Genomic DNA, 24,787 nt, shown 5'->3' on the forward strand with positions numbered 1-24,787 from the left:
AGTAGAGATGGGGTTTCATCATGTTGGCCAGGATGGTCGTCATCTTTTGACCTCATGATCCACCTGCCTCAGCCTCCCAAAGTGCTAGGATTACAGGTATGAGCCACTGTGTCCGGCCTGATGGGGAAAATTTTAAAAGATGGCTGAGATTATTTGCAGGTCATGAGTCACCTGTCAACAACATAATTTTAGAAAAATTGTAAGGGTGGGACAGGACAAGGAACCAAAGCTTTAAGAGCCCTTTGAGTGCCTTCCTGCATCAATTTCATTCTCTCCATGGAATTTGAATATGAGTCTATTTTCAGGGTGGGTTGAAGCATTTCTGTTCTAAAGAGCTACAGCCCTTATTGGTTTTTTTTGGAGATGGAGTTTTGCTCTTGTTACTCAGGCTGGAGTGCAATGGCAGGATCTCAGCTCACCGAAACCTCTGCCTCCCAGGTTCAAGCAATTCTGCCTCAGCCTCCTGAGTAGCTGGGACTACAGGTGTATGCCACCATGCCCAGCTAATTTTTGTATTTTTAGTAGAGACGGGGTTTCACCATGTTGACCAGGATGGTCTGGATCTCTTGACCTCGTGATCCACCCACCTTGGCCTCCCAAAGTGCTGGGATTACAGGAGTGAGCCACCGGGCCCCGCCCAGCCCTTATTGTTGAGTTTAACCTAAGGCAAACCAAATTTTATGCAAGTGACTGAGACACACACTTTACAGGAACTACTATAAAAGAACCTCGTAAGGCACTACTCCTTACTCAAAAACTGTACTTCTCGTCCCACCCACAGTCGTGTTCTCTTGTTCTGAGCTGAGCAATTGGGGTTCCTGGATTTGAAGCATTTTCCAGGTGACGTTAATTGCTCTTGTTTTTGTCATAGTGGTCATCATGTTGATCTACTGTTTCTCTACAGTGTCTTAAATGTATCTACTTCGTCACTTTCTTGCTGGACGATCACAATGATGACACAACAAGAAGTCAAGACCTCCCATTTAGTGACGGAGGCAACTGGGCAATCTCCAAGAAGTAAAGATCTGGATCTCAAACATTTTCTGAGTTGGGGAACTTCTCAAAAGCGAGAGACCAAAACAGGACTGAGAGACTGGACATAGATCATGATCCAGCCGGGCATGGTATCTCACACTTGTAATCCCAGCACTTTGGGAGACCAAGGTGGGTAGATCACTTGAGGCCAGGAGTTTGAGACCAGCCTGGCCAACATGGTGAAACCCCATCTTTACTAAAAATATAAAAAATTAGCGGGGTGTGGTGGCTTGTGTCTGTAAACCAGCTATTCATGAGGCTGAGGCATGAGAATCACTTGAACAAGGAAGGTGGAGGTTGCAGTGAGCCAAGAACACACTATTCTACTCTAGCCTGGGTGACAGAGTGAGACTCTGTTTAAAAAAAAAAAAAAAAAAAAAAGAAAAGATAATGAACAGACATCTATGACAAAGAACTCTGACCCACAACCAGTTCAGGAAGCCAAATCATAACCTCTGCAGCTATCAGCACAGAACTGTTAGGATTGAATCAATGACTGCCAGCTTCTCTGTTTTTTTGTCCTCACTTCAAATTCAGTACCAGTCAGAGAAAGTCAAATAGAGTGACCATATCACTCATGTGATTAAAATCTTTCACCTGTGACTACACATGACTTTCGAGGTCTAAATCATACTTCTTAGCATATCTTGTAAGTTTCTACTATATTCATCAGTATTTTTTTTTCTTTCTTTTGTGACAGGGTCTCACTCTGTTACCCAGGCTGGAGTTTTATTATAGCTCACTACAGACTCAACCTCCTGGGCTCAAGTGATCCTTCCACATCAGCCTTCCAAGTAGGGATCACAGGCATGTACCACCACACTAATTTTTAATTTTTTTGTAGAGGTGGGGTCTCCCTATGTTTCCCAGGCTGGTCTCAAATTCCTGGGCTCAAGTGATCCTCCTACCTCAGTTTCCCAAACTGTTGGGATTACAGGTGTGAGCCACCACACTCAGCCATCAGTATTCTTTTGATTACAAGTGATAGACACTAAAGGTAGCTTAAGTAAAAAAAGGAATTACTGGTTGGGCATGGTGGCTCACACCTGTAATCCCAGCACTTTGGGAGGCCGAGGCGGGTGAATCACGAGGTCAGGCATTGGAGACCAGCCTGGTCAACATAGTAAAACCCCATCTCTACTAAAAATATAAAAAATTAGCCAGGTGTGGTCATGGGTGCCTGTAATCCCAGCTACTTGGGAGGCTGAGGCAGGAGAATAGCTTGAACCTGGGCAGCGGAGGCTGCAGTGAACCGAGATCGCACCACTGCACTCCAGCCTGGTGACAGAGCGAGACACTATTTCAAAAAAATAAGGAATTAGTGGTTCACCTAACTGGGAAGAACAGAAGTGAACTAGCATTCTAACATAAATGGGTCTAGATTAAACTAATAGGATTTGACCATGGTTCAAGGTGGGAAGAAGAAGCTAATATGATCTTCTGGGTGAGATCCTTTGGGCCAGTTCAATGCAGTGTTATTATGGTTTCCACTGATGTATCATTGCTGCTGATGTTTCACATGCTTGTACTGAGAATGATGGTAAAGTTCAGAGGGTCTAAGGTTAAATTTTACAGTTGCATGCTGGTTCAAGGGCAGGACTGATCTTTAGAGGCAACAGATATTTTCAGGTCTTAGGAAAGTTGTCAGGAAAGGATGGGGAGCCTGGATTCAGGGCAAGCAGAAGGAGGAGTCTGTGGAGGAGCAGAGGGGGAACGATCACAAGGATAGGGCAGAAGAGGGAGGGCTGAATATAGGGAAGCAGCTGAGAACAAGCAGTGGGGAGGTTTACTAGGGAAATGAATCTAGTTTGTTATTGCTTAAGTTTGTCCGATTCCTCATTAGCTTTGGCCAGATAGTTTTTTAGTGAACCAGTTATTGAATCAGAATTTCATTCAGAGGCTTCCACATACCAATAAAAAAGTAGTGTTCACTGGACATGAGAAAGCTTATTTCCTTTCTTTTCTAAGCTCCCTCTCAAATGAACAATATTGCTTAAGTCAAATGTTTCCCCAGAGTGGCCATTGAAGGACCATGGTGAAGTCATGCATTTAGAAAGAAGTCGCAAGAATTAGGGTTATAATGAGAGTACCAGTAAGAAGAAGTTTCTCCTGGAAGAGGAGAAGATCTAGACTTACACAACCCCAGGAGAGGGGGCAACAGTTACTTAAAAGTAATGGTTGTACACTTTGTGTCTCAGGCCCCAACCTGACAATGGGCCACCCCTGAATTCAGACCCCACAATCTGTGCCCCCTAATATGCAGTAAAACAGAGTATTCTCTCTGGATCAAAGCCAAGCTTCTGGGGACAGGAGGGAAAATCAAGACAAAGACAGAAATACCTTTTCAGTTTTATTGGTAATTCATGACAAAATTTGTCTGAATAGCTACCAGTTTGGTGAGAACCACAAATTCCCCAGTCTGTGAGGATGATTTAAAAAAAAATTTGCTAATAGGGCCTATACCTGCGCTGTACCTTTTGATTCTCTTTCTGTGTTAAACAATCCTTTTAAACAGCATAATGCAAATTGAAAGCACAAGCAAGACAAAAAGATGAGAAGAAATAGACTGAGTAGGGGTGGGGTGTGGTGGCTCATGCTTGTAAACCCAGCACTTTGGGAGGCTGAGGCAGGAGGATCATAAGGTCAGGAGGTGAAGATCAGCCTGGCCAACATGGTGAAACCCTGTCTCTACTAAAAATACAAAAATTAGCCAGGCATGGTAGTGTGTGTCTGTAATCCCAGCTACTCGGGAGGCTGAGGCAGGAGAATCGCTTGAAGTAGGGAGGTAGAGGTCGTAGTGAGCTGAGATTCCCTGCACTCCAGCCTGGGCAACAGAGCAAGACTCTGTTTCAAAAAGAAAAAGAAAGAAAAAAAGGAAATGGAACTGATGTCACAAAGGAGGCCAAGCAAATGGGAATGAATAAATAACCTGGGTACCAAACAGAATAAATGGCCAAAGAACTCAATGTAAAATAGCACAATGCAAGCCTGGTGCTGATTTACCATGAGTCATCAGGGACTCAAAAGCCACATGTGGCCGGGCGCAGTGGCTCACGCCTGTAATCCTAACACTTTGGGAGGCCGAGGTGGGTGGATCACCTGAGGTCAGGAGTTCAGACCTCAAGACCAGCCTGGCCATCATGGTGAAACCCCATCTTAAAAAAAAAAAAAAAGCCACAAGCAGCAAGACACAAGGGGCCTTCCTGGAGCCCACCTGACTGAAGCCTGGGGTCTGCGGCAGTGGGCAATGCAGCTCGTGTCTTGTGAACCTCCAGGAAAAATATAGAAATAAACAGAGATACTCAAATGAGAACAATCAGAGGCTCTTTAGTCAGAGCTTGCTCTATCCAGGGAGTCAGCCACCAACATTTGTGTTTGGCAGAGACTCAAAGGCAGCCAGGAGAAAGGCAAGATTTACAATGAAAAAACAAAACAAAACAAAAAAACAAACCACCAAAGGCTTCCATTATGATTTGATTAGAGGTTGTTGGTATGGGGAAGCTGCAGGCAGGCCAACGAGCAGTGGGCATCTCCTATGATTAGTTTGGGGAGCATGTTTGGCTTCCTTTGGTTGGTCCTGAGTTGGAATTAGGCAAAAAATAGAGAACCTGACAATTATGGGCAAAGTCCTAACTCTCCTGGGCTAATTGCTGCATAGGCTGTGGCTTGGTTTTCTGGACTGGCTGACACAGGTTGTAAGACAGATTTCTATGGTCACATACAGTCTGGGCGTCATCTGGAATTCCTGCTTCAGCCTCCCAAAATGCTGGAGTTGTAGGTGTGAGCCTCCGCACACGGCCTCCATTGTTCATGTGTATATTCTTTTTTTTTTTTTCTTTCTTTTTCCCTGAGTCGGAGCCTTGCTCTGTCCCTCAGGCTGGAATGCAGTGGTATGATCTCAGCTCACTGTAACCTCCGACTCCTGGGTTCAGGTGATTCTCCTGCCTCAGGCTCCCGAGTAGTTGGGACTACAAATATCTGCCACCACACCCGGCTAATTTTTGTATGTTTAGTACAGACAGGGTATTTATCATGTTGGCCAGGCTGGTCTCGAACTCCTGACCTCAAGGGATCTGCCTGCCTCAGCACATGCCTATAGTCCCAGCTACGCAGGAGGCTGAGGCAGGAGAATCACTTGAACCCCGGAGGTGGAGGTTGCAGTGAGCCGAGATTGCACCACTGCATTCCAGCCTGGGCGACAATAGTGAGACTCTGTCTCAAAAAAAAAAAAAAAAAAAAAAAAAAAAATTAAAGTCCGGGCATGGTGGCTCACACCTGTAATCCAAGCACTTTGGAGGCCAAGTCGGGTGGATCACCTGAGGTCGGGAGTTCAAGACCAGCCTGACCAACATGGTGAAACCCCGTCTTAATAATAATAATAAAATTAAAAACCTGATTGTCTACACGGAAGTCCACTCCACCTATTGAGCAAATGTGCCTTCCCAGGCTGTCTGAAATATGACCAAAGTCAGTTCAAAAAAGTCTGGCTGTTTCTTATACCACAAAGTAATTTTGAGGATTCAAGTTTGGTTGTCTCTTCAACAGTAACTCTAAGCCCTGAGCACTTACTGATCCTCTGTGGACTTAACTGCTATTCCAATAAAATGGACATGACAATAAAGTTATTTCCTTGAAGGCAAAGGACCAAACCAGATGTTCACTTGGGAGTTTCTAGCCCCAAGTCACATGGTTGTCCCACAATTTTTTGATTCTAGGTCTGTCCCTTGGGATGGGCACCAGGCTGCTGGGTTAAACAGGAAGTGTTCACGTGCAGCTGTTTCTTCCTCCTGACTTAAGCTGTGGCGGTGCATTCATTCACCCTCAGAGCCATTGTGTGGTGTACTGAGAAGGGCGCTAAACTTGAAGGGGATCTCCGGTGAGTTACAGTTCTGATATTTAAGAGGAATTTGATTTTCAATAGGTTTCTTTTTTTTTTTTTTTTTTGAGACGGAGTTTCACTCATGTTACCCAGGCTGGAGTGCAATGGCGCGATCTCGGCTCACCGCAACCTCCGCCTCCTGGGTTCAGGCAATTCTCCTGCCTCAGCCTCCTGAGTAGCTGGGATTACAGGCACGCGCCACCATGCCCAGCTGATTTTTTGTATTTTTAGTAGAGACAGGGTTTCACCATGTTGACCAGGATGGTCTCGATCTCTTGACCTCGTGATCCACCCGCCTCGGCCTCCCAAAGTGCTGGGATTACAGGCTTGAGCCACCGCGCCCGGCCATCAGTAGGTTTCTTTATATTCTTTGTGTCGCACTGTCCTCATTTGCAAGATGTCATTCTGTCGCCCCAAGGTTGTGCAGAGAGTCAGAGTGTTAGTATGTATCCTCACATTGATCTTTGGCTTCATTAAAATTCCAGTATTGAGTATAATAAAGTCTTAATTGAAGAAAATGATTCAACTTTTTTTTTCCAGTGCAGGATGCAAAACCTTAAAGAAAATGTAGAGAACCATAGGAAATATTTTTCAGGCAGCTCACCCCTAGGCCAGCCAGTGGTATTTCCTAAGTGCCCTGACTAATGGGGAGACCTCAGCTGGTTTGTTGGTAGAGATTAGAGGGAGAATATTTCTTCCCCATGTCAGCAGGACTAGCTCTCTGGTAGGTCATTTCACAACTGCATCTTGTCGTCTACTTTATAAACCTCTCCTTCTTTGGTGGTTTCCCTCGAGGGGAAACAAGATAGAACATAACTGAGGGAAAGAGAGATTCTCTTTAATGACACATCATTTTTATTTTGATGTTTTCGTTAAAAAAAAGCACTTACACTATTGTGGATCATGGGCTTTAGGAAAAAATCCATTAAACGGCTTAAGTATTTCTTTCTTTCTTTCTTTTTTTTTTTTTTTTTTTTTTAGGGCTGGAGAAAAAGAGCTGGGCTTAAGCTATACATGAGCAAAGCTTCTATTGGAGCTGCTTTGAGAAGGTTTTGGTGACAGTGCCATAGTACATCATTATAGGATCATTTACCTCCTCCTCCTCTGAAGAGGCTCTGGCTCAAGGTCCTAACATCTGTGGAGTGGAACGTTTTTCTTCTTCTTATGTATGTATTTATTTATTTTTCAGATGGAGTCTCGTTCTATTGCCTAGTCTGGAGTGCAATGGCACGATCTTGGCTTGCTGTAACCTCTGCCTCCCAGGTTCAAGCAATTCTCCTGCCTCAGCCTCCCGAGTAGCTGGGACTGGGATTGCAGGTGCCCGCCACCAAACCCGGCTAATTTTTATATTTTTAGTAGAGATGGGGTTTTGTCATATTGGCCAGGCTGGTCTTGAACTCCTGACCTTGTGATCCGCCCGCCATAGTCTTCCAAAGTCCTGGGATTACAGGCGTGAGCCACCCCACCCAGCCTCTTCTTATTCTTAAATTCCAATTTCATTGGAAGGTAGCTTTAGTCTTTACCTTCCTGCTTGACATTCCTTAGTTCTATTCTGATTCATATGGATGATTTATAATACAGACAGAAAAGCCCAGGAAGGTTATAGAGCATATGATTGGTGAAAACACCGAGTGGTGCCATCCAGATCTTACCTTCAGGATTTGGGAGTGTTGGTAGCTGATAATCCTCAGGGAAGTTCCTTAGTGAGAACTGCCCTCAATCTTGAAAAACCACCTTACCCAAGATCATTTCCTGAGGGCAGCCCACTTCCAGGGGTGGATCGGCATGGGAGTATAAAGGCAGGGCCTTTTGCTTCCATTTGGGACAACTCTGAAGAGACATGGCTCCAGAGTTTCTGGAGGAATGGGATGAGGCCTCTGCTGTGACTGCATCGCACACAGTCCATTCTTCCCCCACTGAATCCTTCTGGCTTCTCTCCCCAGCAGTGCGGATCCCAGATGCTCACCAATCCACCCCCTGCACACAAATCTCCATCTCACAAGCTGTGTGACAGGGAATCTAACTGCAACAATGGACAAAAGATTTTGGCTGGGTGTGGTGGCTCATGCTTGTAATCCCAGCACTTTGGGAAGCCAGGGCAGATGGATCACTTGAGGTGAATGCACTGCAGACTGGCATGATCTTTTTTTAAGTTTTGACTCCATCTCAAAATTAAAAAAAATAAAATAAATTTTAAAAAATTTTGGCCAGCCATGGTGGGTCACGCCTGTAATCCCAGCACTGTGGGAGGCCGAGGCGGTCTGATCATGAGGTTAGGTGTTCAAGACCAGCCTGACCAAAATGTTGAATCTACTAAAAATACAAAATTAGCCAGGTGTGGTGGTACGTGCCTGTAATCCCAGCTACTCGGGAGGCTGAGGCAGGAGAATCACTGGAATCCAGGAGGCAGAGGTTGCAGTGAGCTGAGATCGTGCCACTGTACTCTAGCTTGGGCAGCAAAGCGAGACTGCATCTCAAAAGAAAAAAAAATTTTGCATGGACCCATATTACTCCACCTTTCTCCTGCCCCTACTCAGAATCAAACTTCTCTCTTGTTTTTATTTTTGTTTTTTGAGACAGGGTCTCCATTTGTCACCCAGGCTGGAGTACAGTGGTGCGATCAGGGTTCGCTGCAGCCTCAATCTCCTGGGCTCAAGTGACTCACCCTCCTCAGCCTCCTGAGTGGCTGGCATCACAGGTGTGTACCACTGTGCCTGGCCTGAACTTCTCTTAAATTAATTTTCCTTATGGAACAACAACAAAAAATTTTGAGAGAAACTTTGGAGTTACATCCCACCAAGAAAGCTGCCTTCAGAAAATATTAATTGTTAGGAGATTTTACAGTATTCAGTGTCTTCTTCAAACTTAAAAAAATTATATCAATTATTTTTAAAATATAGAGACAGGGTCTCACTATGTTGCCCAGGCTGGTCATATCTTCTTCAAACTTGTTTGACATTTTTTCTGACTCTCTCAAATAGTTAACTATTATTATTATTATTATTATTATTATTTTTTTTTTTTTTTTGAGACAGAGTCTCACTCTGTCACCAGGCGCCAGGCCGGAGTGCAGTGGTGCAACCTCGGCCCACTGCAACCTCCACCTCCCGGGTTCAAGCAATTCTTCTGCCTCAGCATCCCGAGTAGCTGGGATTACAGGTACGCGCCACCATGCCCAGCTAATGTTTTGTATTTTTAGTAGAGACAGGGTTTCACCATGTTGACCAGGATGGTCTTGATCTCTTGACCTCGTGATCCGCCCGCCTCGGCCTCCCAAAGTGCTGGGATTACAGGCGTGAGCCACCGTGCCTGGCAGTTAACTATTATTTTTAATAATCAATTGGAAGTGAATAAAGGGCAAGTATTAGATAATTCATTTTTGTTGTGTTGATAACATATATACAAGATAAAATTTACCACTTTAACCATTTAAAGTATACAGTCCAGTGGCATTTAGTATATTTTCATCATCCCAACTGAAACTACTTTGTACCTATTTCTTTTTTTTTTTTTTTTTTGAGATAGGGTCTTACTCTGTTGCCCAGGTTAGAGTGCAGTGGTGCAATTACAGCTCACTGCAGCCTTGACCTCCCAGGGCTCAAGTGAACCTCGCACCTCAACCCCACAAGTACCTGGGACTACAGGCATGTGCCACCACACCCAGCTAATTTTTGTATTTTTTGTAGACATGGGGTTTCACCATTTTGCCCAGACTGGCCTCAGACTCCTGGGTTCAAGCAATCCACTTTTCTTCAGTAAATTAAGGCTAATCCTCCATTGTCTTCTAGTTTTGTTGTTCGTGAGTCCAAAGCCATTGTTATTCCTTTTACTTTGAATGTGACCATTTTTTTTTTCATATCTAGAACTTGTAGGGTCTTTGTCTCCAGCATTCTGAACTTTATAAATTTGTGTTGTATTCTCAGTGAGCCCTTTCAATCTGGAAATCCTTCAGTTTGGGGAAATTCCCTGAATTATTTCACTGATGACTTCCTTTTTTCTGTTTCTTCCATGTCTTTCTCTTGACCTCTTTTTTGGATGTTAGACCTCTGGAATCAGTCTTCAGTCACCTGATACTCCTGTTTATAAAACCAACAGATCTCGTGAGACTTAGTCACTACCACAAGAACAATATGGGGGAAACTGTCCCCATGATTCAATTATCCCCACCTGGCCCCACCTTTGACATACAGGGATTATTACAATTCAAGGTGAGATTTGGGTGGGGTCATAGCCAAACCACATCAGGGCTCTTCTCTGGATCATGGCTGCCTGCCATGAGCACGAAGCATCTGACTGGTCTCTCTAGGTACCCGGGCAAGACCTGTGACTATAGGTTTGAGGATAAGGTGATCTGGTTTCTCCAAATGTCAACATTTTTAGTTCTTTACTCTTGGGTTGGTCAAATTCCTAAGCGATGGATCTTTCAGTCTCCTGCTTTCAGAGTATAGGCCTAGTTGTTTGCATCCTGAGAACCAAACAAAGCAAGGCTGAGTAAACAGCATTTATGATGTGAACTGCTAATGAATTTCTCTGCCTGCATTAGGAAATCCTCATCCTCAAATGTACATAGTCTTCTAGTCAAGAGATTATCAAATTTCCTTCTCCAGAGAAATCACTTTAGTCTTCTTTGCAGAGTAGAGTGGGGGGTTTGGACCCAGCTTCTTCTTACGTAGACTTTCAACCAATCCTCTTGAGCCTCACTTTCTTTCTACATTCACAGATACCTGATGCCAAGTCCTGAGCTTTTTGGGAGTGCTGCAATGGAAATTAGATTCTTCTTGGCTTTCCCCACTGCCAGCCTAGCATTTGGCCTTCTCAGGTTCACAAGATCAATTATCATTACATAAACACTTACATTCTCTTTGTCCTTGTGAGTTTATCTTTTTACTGTAATTTTAGCAGCATAGGGAGGAAGTAAGAATGAATCTATGTTGAGAATTTACAAGAACCTCTTAATTTTGTGCTTCAGAAGGGTGAACTTTATGGTATGTGAGTTATATGTCAATAAAAAACATTTTAAAATAAATAAGGCTGGATGGTTCATGGCTGTAGTCCCAGCTATTCAGGAGTCTGAAGTGGGAGGATCGCATGAGCCCAGGAGGTTGGGCTGCAGTGAGCTATGATCTTGCCACTGTACTTCAGCCTAGACAACAGCCAAGACCATGTCTCAATCAATCAATCAATAAAAATGTATGTGATATGCCATCTTTATCCTAAAGTATGACTCCAGAGTTTAGAGATGAGGACAGTGAAGCAGGGAAGCTTAAGTGAGAGGCCCAGGATAGTAATGTTTTCTTTTCTTTCTTTCTTTTCCTTTCTTTTTCTTTTCTTTTCTTTTTTTTTTTTTTTTTTTGAGGCAGAGTGTCATTCTGTTGCCCACGCTGAGCGCAGTGGTGCAATGTCGGCTCACTGTATTAGCTTCAACTTCTTGGGCTCAAGCAATTCTTCTGTCTCAGCCTCCTGAGTAGCTGGGACAATAGGCACACACCACCATGCTTGGCTTATTTTTGACTTTTTGGTAGACACTTGTCTTACTATGTTGCTCAGGCTGGTCTCGAACTCCTGGACTCAAGCAATCATCCTGCTTCAGACTCCCAAAATGCTGAGATTACAGGACTGAGCCACCACACTCACCTCTATAAATTTTTTTTTTTCCTTTTAGAGAGTCTCACTTCATTGCTCAGGCTGGAGTGCAGTGGTGCCATTTCTGCTCACTGCAACCTCCACCTCCTGGATTCAAGCTGTTCTTGTGCCTCAGTCTTCCAAGTAGCTAGGATTACAGGCATGTGCTACCACCATGCCTGGCTAATTTATGTATTTTAGTCACCATGTTGGCCAGCCTGTGTTAAGCTCCTGACCCCATATGATCCTCCCTCCTTGGCCTCCCAAAGCGCTGGGATTACAGACGTGAGGCCCCCCCCGGCCAGATGGATTTAAATGATGGTTTGGAAAATCCACCCTAGAGTTTTCAGTTGTCTCTGGCCTTGCAGAATTACGTTTTGGTGACAGTAGCATAGATTTTGGCTCTTCAGCCAAAGACCCTGGGTACTTGCCATTCTGGCCTACACCATTTCTGAAAGAGGACCATTGGCATTCTGGAAGACTAGCTATCTTTACAGGGGTAAAATGGTTTGCAAGACACTGAATTGAACATCAAAAATTTAGAAATATTGTTAATCATTTAATTGTTAAATCTACATATATCCAATGCATTTTATACCCTAGGGTAATCTTAGAGATAGATCAAAAGATTAGAACAGTGATGGTGGAGACTCCAGGAGGAAAGGCACAGTGGCTCTCCCCGCACTCCCTTACCTACCCAGTTCCCATAATGTAATTTGATAAATACACAGAATCCATAGTGGCTGAAAAACATACGAGAAAGATTAAGTAGTCTATGGCTTCTCTTAATGTAGCCAAAATCAATAGCGTGAGATCGTTTCCTGTTAATGCTTAGGGATTTACATGTCCAGCCTCCATTAGTGTTAAGTACTCCTTCCTGCCAATATCCATTTCTACACATTTTTAAAAGTCGTTTTTTCATATTCACAGTCTCTTACATGACTAAGAGAATACAATAAAATGGCTATTCAATCTCCTAGAGCAAAGAAATGTTCATTACCTGATATTAAATCAATTTTTCTCCAAAACTTGTTCCTGATTTCTTGGGCCTCCTAAGCTTCATCCCTTTGTTTACTCCATGATTCAAGTAGGATGAATCTGTCTTTCTTCTGGATGATGATATCATTTTCAAAATTGTGATACCATATGCCTTCACTTGCTTGAACAATTAGAGAGCCAGAACTACCCTTTGACGTACGTAGGGTAGTCAGATTTAACAAATAGAAATATAGGACACCTTGCTAAGAATTTCAGATAAATAATAAATTTTATTTAGTATAAGTATGTTGCAAATATTGTAGGGGATATACTTTTTTTTTTGTTTTTTTTTTTTTGAGATGGAGTCTCGCTCTGTCACTCAGGCTGGTGTGCAGTGGTGCAATCTTGGCTTACTGCAATCTCCGCCTCCCGGATTCAAGTAGTTCTCCTGCCTCAGCCTCCTGAGTAGCTGGGATTATAGGCATGTGCCTCCACCTCCAACTAGTTTTTTGTGGTTTTAGAGAGACAGGATTTTATCATGTTGGCCAGCTGGTCTTGAACTCTTGATCTCAAGTGATCCATCTGCCTTGGCCTCCCAAAGTGCTGGGATTACAGGGGTGAGTTACCGCTCCTGGCCGGGCATATACTTAAACTAAAAAATTACTTGTCATTTATCTGAAATTCAAATTGAACTGGGTGTCCTTTTATCTTATCTGGCAACCCTAGACCCAGGCTACCTGAAGCCCCTCCCCTGGGAGCCCTGGGCCCCATAGAGACTTCCCACTTTAGTTCTCCTTGATGAGTAGTTTTTAGGATCACATATCTACCCGCTCTTTATCAACCGTGCATCTGGTACCTGTAACTACAAAATCTCCTGCCTAAACAGGTAACATCTGTTATCAAGGCCTTAGCCTTTCCTCCCAGGACAGTCCTTTTGAGTGTAACCCTAGAATGGAGGGATGGCCAAGGCTTGGCCGATGGGAAAGGATGGATAGAGATGGGGTATGTCCTAAGGCATCCACACACAAGGGAGGGGGCCAGCCCAGTGCAGGACGGAGTCAAAGTGAAAGGACAGAGCCAGAAGAGAAAGCCAGGGCCTCCATTTGTATCCTTGCCCCAGGCCCCACAAATGTGATGGGCAGGACTACAGAAAGCATCCCACTTGCTACACATTCTGTGTGATTTCTGCTGGCTATTGGTCATGGAAACACATACAATGAGTATAGAGTTTTTCCACTTACATAACTTCCAACTATCCTTTTCAATACCTTAATTTGCTTCAATGTGTTTCTTTTGGGGGAATTTTACAATTTCTTGTAGAAATTTCACCAACAAATGAGTATTTTGAAAAAAGAAACTTAAAAAAAAATCCATGTTTCCATCAACAATAACACCACAAAGTAATACTATTTGGTGTTTCTTTCCTGTACTGTCTTTTAAATGTGGTTTAGCTCATTGCACCTAGGTGCTCTGTTTAAGTGCTAGCCATCCTCCAGAGATTCCTCAGAGTGCTAAAACATAAGATCTGTTCATTTCAGAAGTAACACAGTGTAAATTGTAAGCACAGAGTCTGTCAGAATTAAAAAAAAAGAAGTAGGAAGACACAAGAGAAAAGCAGGCTTTTGTGGAAATATCATGTATTAGGATATTTATAGTATGAACAGTGCTCATTTAACCTCAAAGAGACAATTAAGGCTCAGGATTGCATGTATCCACCTATGTGGGTGCATGCCAGAGTGAATTTTTTATACGGCACATTTTATCAGTTGGGATTGCATTTGGCTCCATCTAACAGGAAGCCAACTACAGTGGCCTTACAAAGTCAGGCATTTATATTTTTTTCCTGTAACAAGCAGATCTCTGATGCTATGGATTCTTGGGGTTCTTTCTGCCATCCTTGGCTTGGGAATTTCTTCCTTGTGTCTGCAAAATGGCTATTGCCCCTTTACATAGTAATGGGAAGGGTAAAGGGTCAAGTAATGCTGCCAAGTCTGTCTTCTTTTTAAATGCTTTCTTGGAGATTCCAACTAGTGCAGTTTGCTCACATCTCACTGGAAATTAATGAGAGAGACCCACCCCCAGCTGGAAGGCAGTTTAAAGTGCCCAGTGTTTCAGCTGGGCACACTGCCACCCCAAACAATATTTAGGTTCTCTTAGGAAGGAAAACAGGAAAGCTGTTTATCAGGTAGGCTATTAGCCATCTAGCTTCATGTGAACAAGTCTATAAACTCTTCAAAAGACAAGATTTTTTTCCTTTCAGCATACATAACAAGTTCATCACTGTATAGTAAGTGAAACAGATACAAACAGAATAAATATTTGTAATGGGCACACATGTTCAAGTGCTATTTATCTACAATTGTATCTCCAGATGTTTATACAATATAGACTTCAGATCAGCTAGTCAAAAATTCTTTACCACATTACAGAATTTTCTGATGATGCCAAAATTTACCTTAATGTTACATTTAAAAAAAATTCTTAAAAATCATATCATTGGACCTTTTTGGGCTCAAGTAATCCTCCTGCCTTAGCCTCCTGAGTAGCTGGGATTATAGGCAAACACCACCAGGCCTGGTTTAAAATTACAACATTTATTAATTGCATGGTAGAACTAAAGGATGCACAAATGACCAAAATAACCTTTGCCCACCTGGAACTTTTTTTTTTTTTTGAGACAGAGTCTTGCTTTGTTGCCCAGGCTGGAGTGCAGTGGCATGATCTCAACTCACTACAACCTCTGCCTCTCTGGTTCAAGCAATTCTCCTGCTTCAGCCTCTTGAGTAGCTGGGATTACAGGTGTGTGCCACCATGCCCGGCTAATTTTTGTATTTTTAGTAGACACAAGGGTAGGCTGGTCTCGAAATCCTGACTTCAAGCAATCCACCCGCTTCGGCTTTCCAGAGTGCTGGGATTACAGGCCTGAGCCACTGCACCAGGCCTATTTTTTGATTTTTTTTAATAGGCCATTTTAAGGACTTTACTACCTGGAGCTTGTAACCTAATAGGACTGTGAAACATACACTGGTTAGCATCCTGTCACCAGCGCTGGGGTGAGTGCCACAGGAGAGGAGCCAAGTGAAGTGAGAGTAGGAGTCAAAGAGAAGAGGTCACATCTGGTTGAGTGAAACAGTAAACGTCACTAGAGTGGAGGAGAAGACATTGGAAGATGAGGGCTGGAGAGAGCTACACTTTACATACAGCAAGACAGTATAGAGATATTAATAGCACGGAGTCACTTCAGGTAACTACAATTTTAAAACATGTGAATGGCTGCTTCTTTGTTGTTAGCCAAGTGCTACACAATGCTTCGGGCTAAACGTCAACACAGAAAGAAGCCCACCTCATTTGCAGACTCAGATGGTTTATGAAATTGAGACACCACATGAAGACTACGACCCATACAGACAAAGTGACTACATGGAAGACGAGTAACTGTAAAACCCCGAGAAAACAGATTGTTAACGCTAATAATGAAAAGAACTGTATTGTTACAGGAACCTCAAACTGTCCTTTGATCAACAGACGTGACACCTCAACATGCATTTTTCCAAGATTCCTGCTAATTCTGACCTTCGGTTACTTTAATTCATTTAATTCATTTGAGTGTTTTTCTCAGTCCTGCACTCAAAACAGGTTTTTATTATATGAAAATCTTCCTAGGTTGTCACCTAAAAAATCCCCATTCTATGGAAAGACAAGGCTATATAATTTTTCAAGAGACTCTTTGCAATTTTGACCTATGCTGGTTTGTGACCTAGTTAGAGAAGACATCATAAGGCATTATTTAGGTAATAGAAGAATACAGAGAAAAAAGAGCCATTGGCATTTCTAAATAACGTTCCTGTGTTTTCTACTCTTAAGCGTAGGAGAATAGGTGTTCGCAGATGCAGAGAAAGGGCATCTCCAAGGCCTCGGTGGAAACTTTTGATTTTATAAATAACTTGATGGTGGAAGGCAAACGCTATCCCGGTTCCCAAGCAGGCTCCATGCAGCCTCCATGGCCGAGTCCATTTCCTCGCCGTCCTCTTCTCTCCTCCCGGCCGACTTCCAGCCGGTGCGGGAGTCCGGGCGCGCCCAGCCCTCCTCGCGCTGCGCCGCCCGCGCCGACGTGGCGGAGCGCACAGATCGGCTGGGTCAGGTGGTTGGGTGACGCCCCGGGAAAGCGCTCCCGGCCGAGGGCGGGCGGCGCCGCCGCGCCCGACGCCTCTGGGGGTGGGGACTTCGCGGGAGTCGCGGGCGGAGGCGAGGAGGAGCTGAGCGCGGCGCGGCGGGCGATCCGAGCCGGGACGGGCTGCAGGCGGCGGGGGCGCAGAGGACGCGAGGCGGCGGGCGGGAGACATGGACCGCGGCGAGCAAGGTGAGGGCGCGGACCCCGGACGCGCCGGGGCTCCCGGCGGGGCGCGGGCGCGGGCTCCGGCTGGGGTTGGCGCGGGGCTGCGCGCGGCCCGGCGCCCGAGCAGGTGCGGAGCCTCCTGGGCCGGCGCCGCAAGTTGCATCTCCCGGATCCGGAATCCCGGGGCCCTGGAAGGAGCGGCTCTGGGCAGAGGGGGCCGCGTGTGTGAGCGAGTGTGAGTGTGCTTGTGTGGGGGAGAGGGAGAGAAGGTTCTGGGAGGAGACGAGGGGGCTATTGCCAGGCTTGCCGAGCCGGGGCTGGCGGCCGTGATGCGCTCTGGGTGGAAAGCCGTGTGGAGGGAGCACGGCGCCGCCAGCTCCTGCAAGTGACTGGAACCAGGAACCGAGGACCGTGGGTCGTTCTCGTCCCTCCAGGTGGGAAACCCCCCTCTCCCTCATAAATTAAGACTTTCTGTCCTCGTCTGCGTTCAGGTGGTTAGGATTTTTGGTGGCGTTTGATCCCATGGAGGATTTGGGAGGCAGATATTTATACTAGGAACCTCCAAATTGTGGAGTGGTGTCTGTGGATTTATTTGAGGGAAGAGAGCTTTTCGTAGGAAGGGTGAAATCCCACAACACGAAACCTTCAGTCTGATTTACCATAGCGTTGGGTGCACTCGTTTCTGAAAATAACTCAAGTGAGACTGACTCCGAATAGAGCAATAGTGGGGCATGGTTTTCAGATTTATATATTGTTTCATCCTAGAGATCTCTGCTCATCATAAACCAGTGACTGTACGCAGATGTGCGTGGCACACTTTTAAAAAGATACATAAATGCTGAAAAAATAACAAGGTAGGTAATCTTAAGTGAGGATAGGAATCACTCCTGTTTTGAGCCCTGACACGAGTTCTTAGGTATTGCTTATTTCCCTCCACTGTGTGCTGTGTCATGTGTGCATTTTTTTTTTTTTTTTTTTTTGAGACGGAGTTTCGCTCTTGTTACCCAGGCTGGAGTGCAATGGCGCGATCTCAGCTCACCGCAACCTCGCCTCCTGGGTTCAGGCAATTCTCCTGCCTCAGCCTCCTGAGTAGCTGGGATTACAGGCACGTGCCACCATGCCCGGCTAATTTTTTGTAGTTTTAGTAGAGACGGGGTTTCACCATGTTGACCAGGATTGTCTCGATCTCTTGACCTCGTGATCCACCCGCCTCGGCCTCCCAAAGTGCTGGGATTACAGGCGTGAGCCACCGTGCCCGGCCCATGTGTGCATTTTTATGTAAATCAAACCATATTCGAAATATCCTATCCTGTACTTTACTTTTTTTTTTTTTTTTCTTGAGTCTCGCTCTGTCGCCCAGGCTGGAGTGCAAGTGTGTGATCTCAGCTCACTGCAACCTCCGCCTCCCGGGTTCAAGCAATTCTTCTATCCCGAGTAGCCTGGGATTACAGGCGCATGCCACCACTCTTCAATTTTTATATTTTTAATAGAGACAGGGTTTCACTCTTAAGTCCTGACCTCAGGGGATCTGCCCGCCTCGGCCTCCCAAAGTGCTAGGATTACAGGCGTGAGCCACTGCGCCTGGCCTGTACTTTACTTTCGATTACTTGTAAGATACAATCTTTGGAGTCTTTCAACTCTCCCCTCCTTCCCCTCAAATTAATTTCACACTTAACACGAGTGCTTATAAACATTACATACAATATGCTTTAATACGTATACATTACCTATGTAATGTATATATTCATATACATGTTATCTAAATTTTAAGTTTCTTGAGGTTAGAAACATATTTCATCTTTGATTGTCCTTAGTTGGGTAACACGATGACTTGCACATGGTAGACATGCAAATGTTTGAGTCAGAAAGCTTGTCACTTCTTGTGTGTATTGTTAGACGGCTTAGGGGCCACCATGTAAGTCAGCATTATGTCTGTCTGGTTTTCAGTGGGAGCGACACAGGATGAGGGAGATGTGATGACAAACGTGTCCATGCATATTTGTATTCTAATCTGTTACTAATCTGTTTTACATTGTTGTTTAACATGATGGTGTTTTTACAATAACTACGTTTGGTACTTGTCAAAGTAGATTAAATGGCTGTGTATTGCTTATGTGAGTGGAGTAGCTAGTGTTAGAGTCTGTGTTCTAGCTTGGGTGGTAAGAGTCACAGTCATTAGTAGCACTGCAGCATTCCACCTTGCTAATACAATTTGTGTAGTTTTTAATAGGACTAGTTTAAGTGTCTAATTCTAAGACATATTTTTTCAAATCTTTAGCTTGTAAGATGAGTCTTTTTTTGTCTATAATTTTCCCATATGTTCTTTGGTTAAGGTGGAGGACTCTGCTCAGAATGAAAGAGGAGGCCCCTGCCTTAGGAGGGTCAGTTCATTTACTCCAATGCTTTGCTGTGGTAGAACCACGTGGCCTAGGCTGGGTACGGTGGCTCAGGCCTGTAATCCTAGCATATTGGGAGGCTGAGGCAGGCAGATCACTTGAGGCCAGGAGTTTGACACCAGCCTGACCAACAAGGTAGAACCCTGTCTCTACTAAAAATGCAAAAATTAGCCGGGTATGGTGGCATTGGCCTGTAGGCCCAGCTGTTCCGGAGGCTGAGGCAGGAAAATCACTTGAAACTGGGAGGTGGAGTTTGCAGTAAGCTGAGATCGAACCACTGCACTCCAGCCTGGGTGACAGAGTGAGACTGTCTAAAAAAAAATAAATAAATAAAAATAAAAAACAAATCCACCTGGCCATTCCTTACTCTTGCTTCCGTCTGCCTACCTGCCTTTACATCTTTATGTTACCAGTGCATACAGTAGGTGCTCAGAAATGTGTTGACTGCCTAAGATGAGCGAGGAAAGTGTCCAAGAGCAGGCCCCAGCCATGATAACTTCTGTGTTCCTCCAAATCCATCTCTTGTTTCCCACTTTCTCCTGTTCTTTTTTCTCTCTCCATTCTCAAGAAGCAGAACTCTGGTTAGCCAGACAGTTGCTGATAAGGCTGTGCTGGGCTTGGAGGGTAAGTTACATGGAAGATCTTTGAACTAGTAGAGTGGATGACTCAGTCTTAAAAGAATCTGGAGCAAGACTCCTGCCTTAAGCAGGAAAAAGGCAGAACCTGGGATTTTAAACCTGATGTTCACTAGCAGACTCCGTTGGCTGAAATAAGGTTTATCAAACTCTGTGATTGCCTCCTGAATTGTGATTTTGGCAACACATTTAAAACCAAATCAGGAAAATTTAGGATTTGTTGAACTTCTAATCGTTATTAATGTACGTGGGGTTTTCTTATATTTGTCCTTAAAAAAAATTCCAATGGAACTCCAGATGCAAAATTAAATGCCCTACCTCTGATTTTAAATGCGTTTATCTATTGAAAATGCCTTTTTAAACCTTGTTATGTGAAGTTATCAAAAAATCTGTTCCTGCTGCTGATTGTACTTAACAGAGCTGGAAGATTTTAAAGTAAATGCTGAGTTTTCCTTATGTTTTCAACCACGAGTATTCTAATACTCTGTAGTATCAGGCCCAGATTCTGCTGTTTTTCTACTTTCTCTCATACCTAGATCTTGAATACAATACTTGGCTTATAGTGAGAGTTCAGTGAACATCAAATGATTTAGAATACCTTAAATTGCATAATGCCTTTCAGGAGTTTCCCCACATTAAGCTCAGTGCAGCACATTTACTGTGTGTGGTATTTCCTACTTTGAGAGAGAGAACTGCTAACTAGAGCATACATTGTGTAGAAAACCTTCCTGTCTTTTCTGGAGCTGAATAAACATTTATAGTTGAGTACTCTCATGTTAGTCATAACCTTTAGTTTAGCACTATTATATAGAAGTGACAGTCACCTAGTCCACGACACATTATACTAGTTTGAATTAAAAAAAAAAAAAACTTTATTATTTTAAGGGGAAAAGGAATGGTTACTGGGACCAAAAATCTATGAAGAGAGGAAAGGCTTCAAAACAAGAATAACACAATAATATGTCACTATCATTTTAACATTGTAATTGTGCCTTAGAAATAAATAATGGAAATGTGGGGTGTCATTGATTTAAAAGTAAAGCAAATGTAGAGATTATTGGATAACAGTTTTGAGGGTCTGCTTACAGGTCTCTGGGTGTGACCCACCCAGGCTGTTAATTTATTTGGTCTGCAGTTTCTCGATGTCCATATGGTGCTGATGTCTTTGTTAGCTCTTCTTCACTTCCTGCATTTATTTTTATGTGGCAGCCTGCCTAGTCCCTAGGGGAAAAGCTGAGTGGTAGGAGGGGTTGTGATCTTTTAGCAAGATTTCGAAAGAATAATGTATGAATGTAATAAAAACAAATGTACTCACGGTGCAAAGCAAAAAAAGAACACCCAAATCCCTGGAACTTTTGTGCTACTGAGCGTTTTGTGGTAGGCCAAGGTTATTTTCCTTTTGGGGTTAATTATATCTGCTTTAATTATTGACTGTTGTAAAATCTCTCTTCTGAGACATTCCCAAATTTTATTTAAACTAGTGGGTACCAGCTGTACTGAAACCATAATTTTAGCCATGTATTTTTATTAGCACAATGTTTCCAAGGGATTAAGGAATTTTAATATCTAGTGGAAATTTAGAAAAAGTTAGAATGTAAAAATACCTTTTGGAACCTAAGAATAGTTGTCCATTTTAGAAAAATCAGAAATATTGATGTAGAAAAAAGAAAATAACCCATAGTCCTACTCTGAGAACGAGAAATCATAGTTAGCATATTGATTTATACCTGTTCATGTATCTGTGCTTTAAACAAATCACAATTTGTTGTTGTTGTTGTTGGAGTGTTGCTCTGTTGCCCAGGCTGAGTGCAGTGGCATGATCTCGGCTCACTGCAACCTCCACCTCCTGGGTTCAAGCAATACTCGTGTCTCAGGCTTCCGAGTAGCTGGGACTACCAGTGCATGTCACGATGCCAGGATAATTTTTTTGTATGTTTAGTAAAGACGGGGTTTCACCATGTTGATCAGGCTGGTTTCGAACTCCTGACCTAAGGTTATCCGCCCACCTCAGCCTCCCATAGTGCTGGGATTACAGGCATGAGCCACCGTACCTGGACAACAAATTACAAAATTTCTTAACTGAATATTGCATTTTATAACTTGCCCTTAAAAAAAAAAACCTGAGTGTATTTTAAAAATACACTTCAACATTATTTTGTGTAGCATAATCAGGTAATTAATGTGCATGATACAAACTTCAAAATCACTAAAAGGTTATAAATTATAAATAAATCTCCCTCCCATTTCTGTCTCCCAGGCCATTTCTCTTGGGTAACAACCAGTTTCTTCTCTATCCATTCAGAGATTCTATGTACATATGTATACATATACATATATAAAGCATGGATAGGTATGTGAGTGTGTGATAGAAACTATAACACATAAATTGTTTAGCACCTTTCTTCACTTAAATATGGTATAGGTTTTAGAAATCATTCAACATAAGGTTATATAGAGCAGCCCCATTTTTTTTTTTTTTTTTTTTTTTTTGAGACATAGTTGCTCTCTGTTGCCCAGGCTCTGCAGTACAGTGGTATGATCTTGGCTCCCTGCAACCTCTGTCTCCTGGTTTTAAGCGATTCTCCAGCCTCAGCATCCTGAGTAGCTGTGACTGCAGGCATACGCCTCCACACTCTAATTTTTCTGCTTTTGTAGAAACAGGGTTTTATCATGTTGGCCAGGCTGGTCTCGAACGCCTGGCCTCAAGTGATCCACCCACCTCAGCCTCCCAGAGTTCTGAGATTACAGGTGTGCGCCACCACACCTGGCCTATAGTAGCTCCATTTTTAATGACCATTTATATGTATTTATTTATAGATGTAACATTTTATTTACTGTGACAGACAATATTTAACTTGTTCCCTATTGATGGACATTTACATTTTTCCTTGTAGGGGAGGAGAAATTCCTCCCTACCCTTTTAGGGTTTCTACTGAGACCTAGGAATTAAACCAACAGGAGATAGATTAACAGGAGTAAAGCATGCAGGTTTTATTTAGTACTGTTTACATAATACGTACTTTTTACCCTCACAAGAGAAATGAAGACTCAAAAGAACTGGCTTGACCTGATTGATTATATACTAGGTCAGAAAAAGAGTGGCAACTGTGGAAAAGTAGGAAGGAAGGTTTAGTTTAGCGAGGTCTGTTTATGCAGATTTCTCTGGGCTTGGACTTCCTGTGATAAGAATGTTTCTTTCCTCCTGGGAGAGGGAGGACATCTTTCATACGGGAGCTTCGTCTTCTGCTTTCAGGAAAAAGAGAGGAGGTTTGGGTGCCCTTATTAAACCTGCTTATACCTTCTTACAAGTGCCTTTAGTCCAAAAGAATCAGCATGCTAAAATGGAATGTTTTGAGATGTTGTGTCCTGAACTCCTTCACCCTGATATTTTGCTGTTAAAGCAGCAGCAAATGTGTGTGTATGCAAGTCATTCCATAAAAATGCCAGTGTGTCTGTAGGAAGAATTCTTAGAAGAATGTGGCTGTTCAATTTGATAGTGCCAAATTCTGCTCCATAGAAGTGGTGCCAGTTATACTTCTACCAGCATGTGTGAGCATCTGCTTTCCCATGCCATGTGGCCAGGATATTGCCACACTTTTCCATCGTTGCTTGTCTTATAGGGGAAAAATGGTTTCTCAGTGTACATCTTACTATATATAGGTAGTATAAAGGTGGTTTACTTCTTTCGATATGTTTACAATCTACATTACATTTTCTGTGAAATGTCTGGCCATATCTTTTGCCAGTTTTTCTATTGTATTTTTTTCTTGTTTTATCCAATGTAGCCCCTGTTCATGAGATGAGTTCTTAATATTTTTTTCTAGTTTGTCATTCCTTTTTTGACTTTGTGGTGATTTTTTTTTTAACCGAGAAGAAATGCTAATCGCTCTCTCTCTCTCTCTCTCTCTCTCTCTCTCTCTCTCTCTCTTTCTCTTTTGAGACAGCGTCTCCCTCTGCCACCCAGACTGAAGTGCTGGTGTGCAGTAGTGTAATCTCTGCTCATTGCAACCATTGCCTCCCAGGTTGAAGCAATTCTCCTGGTTCAGCTTCCCAAGTAGTTGGGATTACAGGTGTGTGCCACCATGCCTGGCTATTTTTTGTATTTTTTAGTAGAGATAGGGTTTCGCCATGTTGGCTAGGATGGTCTTGAACTCCTGGTCTCAAGTGATCTGCCCGCCTTGGCCTCCCAAATCGCTGGGATTACTGGAGTGGGACACTACACCCAGCCTAACTAATGGCTCTTTTCATTTATGGATTCTAGCTTTTGAATAATTCCTAGAAATGCCTTCCTCACTTTGAGTGTATGTTTTTCTGGTTTTATTTTTTACAGTTAAATCTTTCTTCCATTTAGAGTTTGTTTTGAAAATAATGTGTGAGGTATAAATCTTAACACCTCCATATCCAGTTGGCCACCCAACCACCTAACACCATTCATTGACTAATGTCTCTTTCCTCTATTGATTTGAAATACCGCTGTTGTCATGTACTAAATTCCTACATTCTTTTCTTTTCTCTTTATCTGTATGTTCATTGTCAGCAGCTAAACCTAGTTTAAGTTACTATAGCTTCATAAAATGTAAAAATATCTGGAAGGGCTAGTTTCCTCTGATTATTTTTTTTTTCTGTCAGTTTTTTTCTAGCTATTCTTGCCAGACTTTATTTCCAAATGAACATTACAATCAACCTATCTAGGTGAAAATTCAACAAGAATCATGCTGGCAGATCTTTTTCTTTTTCTCTTTCCTGCCCCCTTTCCCTTTTCTGTCTGTCTGTCTCTCTCTCTTAATTAGAATTTTGTCTGTTTCTTTATTCAGTGCCCCAATATATGTTCATTAGGGTCATAATATATTTATTACTTGTATAGTTTTGTATTTTGTTTTGGATATTATTTGGTAATATGAATTTT

The 24,787-nt window shown here is 43.1% G+C and overlaps 1 protein-coding gene across 5 annotated transcripts in view; it reads left to right on the top strand.

The window, feature by feature from the left end:
• Nucleotides 1-16,386: 16,386 nt before the first annotated feature.
• The window catches only part of TPD52 (tumor protein D52), a 128,040-nt gene continuing 119,639 nt past the window's right edge, over nucleotides 16,387-24,787 (top strand). For 3 of the 5 annotated variants that reach the window (XM_032250577.1, XM_032250579.1, XM_032250580.1), the window contains exons 1-2: nucleotides 16,387-16,874; nucleotides 19,815-19,870. In XM_032250577.1, coding sequence (XP_032106468.1) covers nucleotides 16,402-16,874; nucleotides 19,815-19,870 — 529 coding nt within the window. In that variant the 5' untranslated portion in view covers nucleotides 16,387-16,401. The remainder of the gene's footprint in view (nucleotides 16,875-19,814; nucleotides 19,871-24,787) is intronic. The other 2 variants (XM_032250613.1, XM_032250619.1) reach the window with 1 other exon arrangement.

This window comes from Sapajus apella, unplaced genomic scaffold (assembly GCF_009761245.1).
Source record: "Sapajus apella isolate SASKATOON/1434 unplaced genomic scaffold, GSC_monkey_1.0 scaffold3, whole genome shotgun sequence".
Classification (NCBI taxonomy): domain Eukaryota; kingdom Metazoa; phylum Chordata; class Mammalia; order Primates; family Cebidae; genus Sapajus; species Sapajus apella.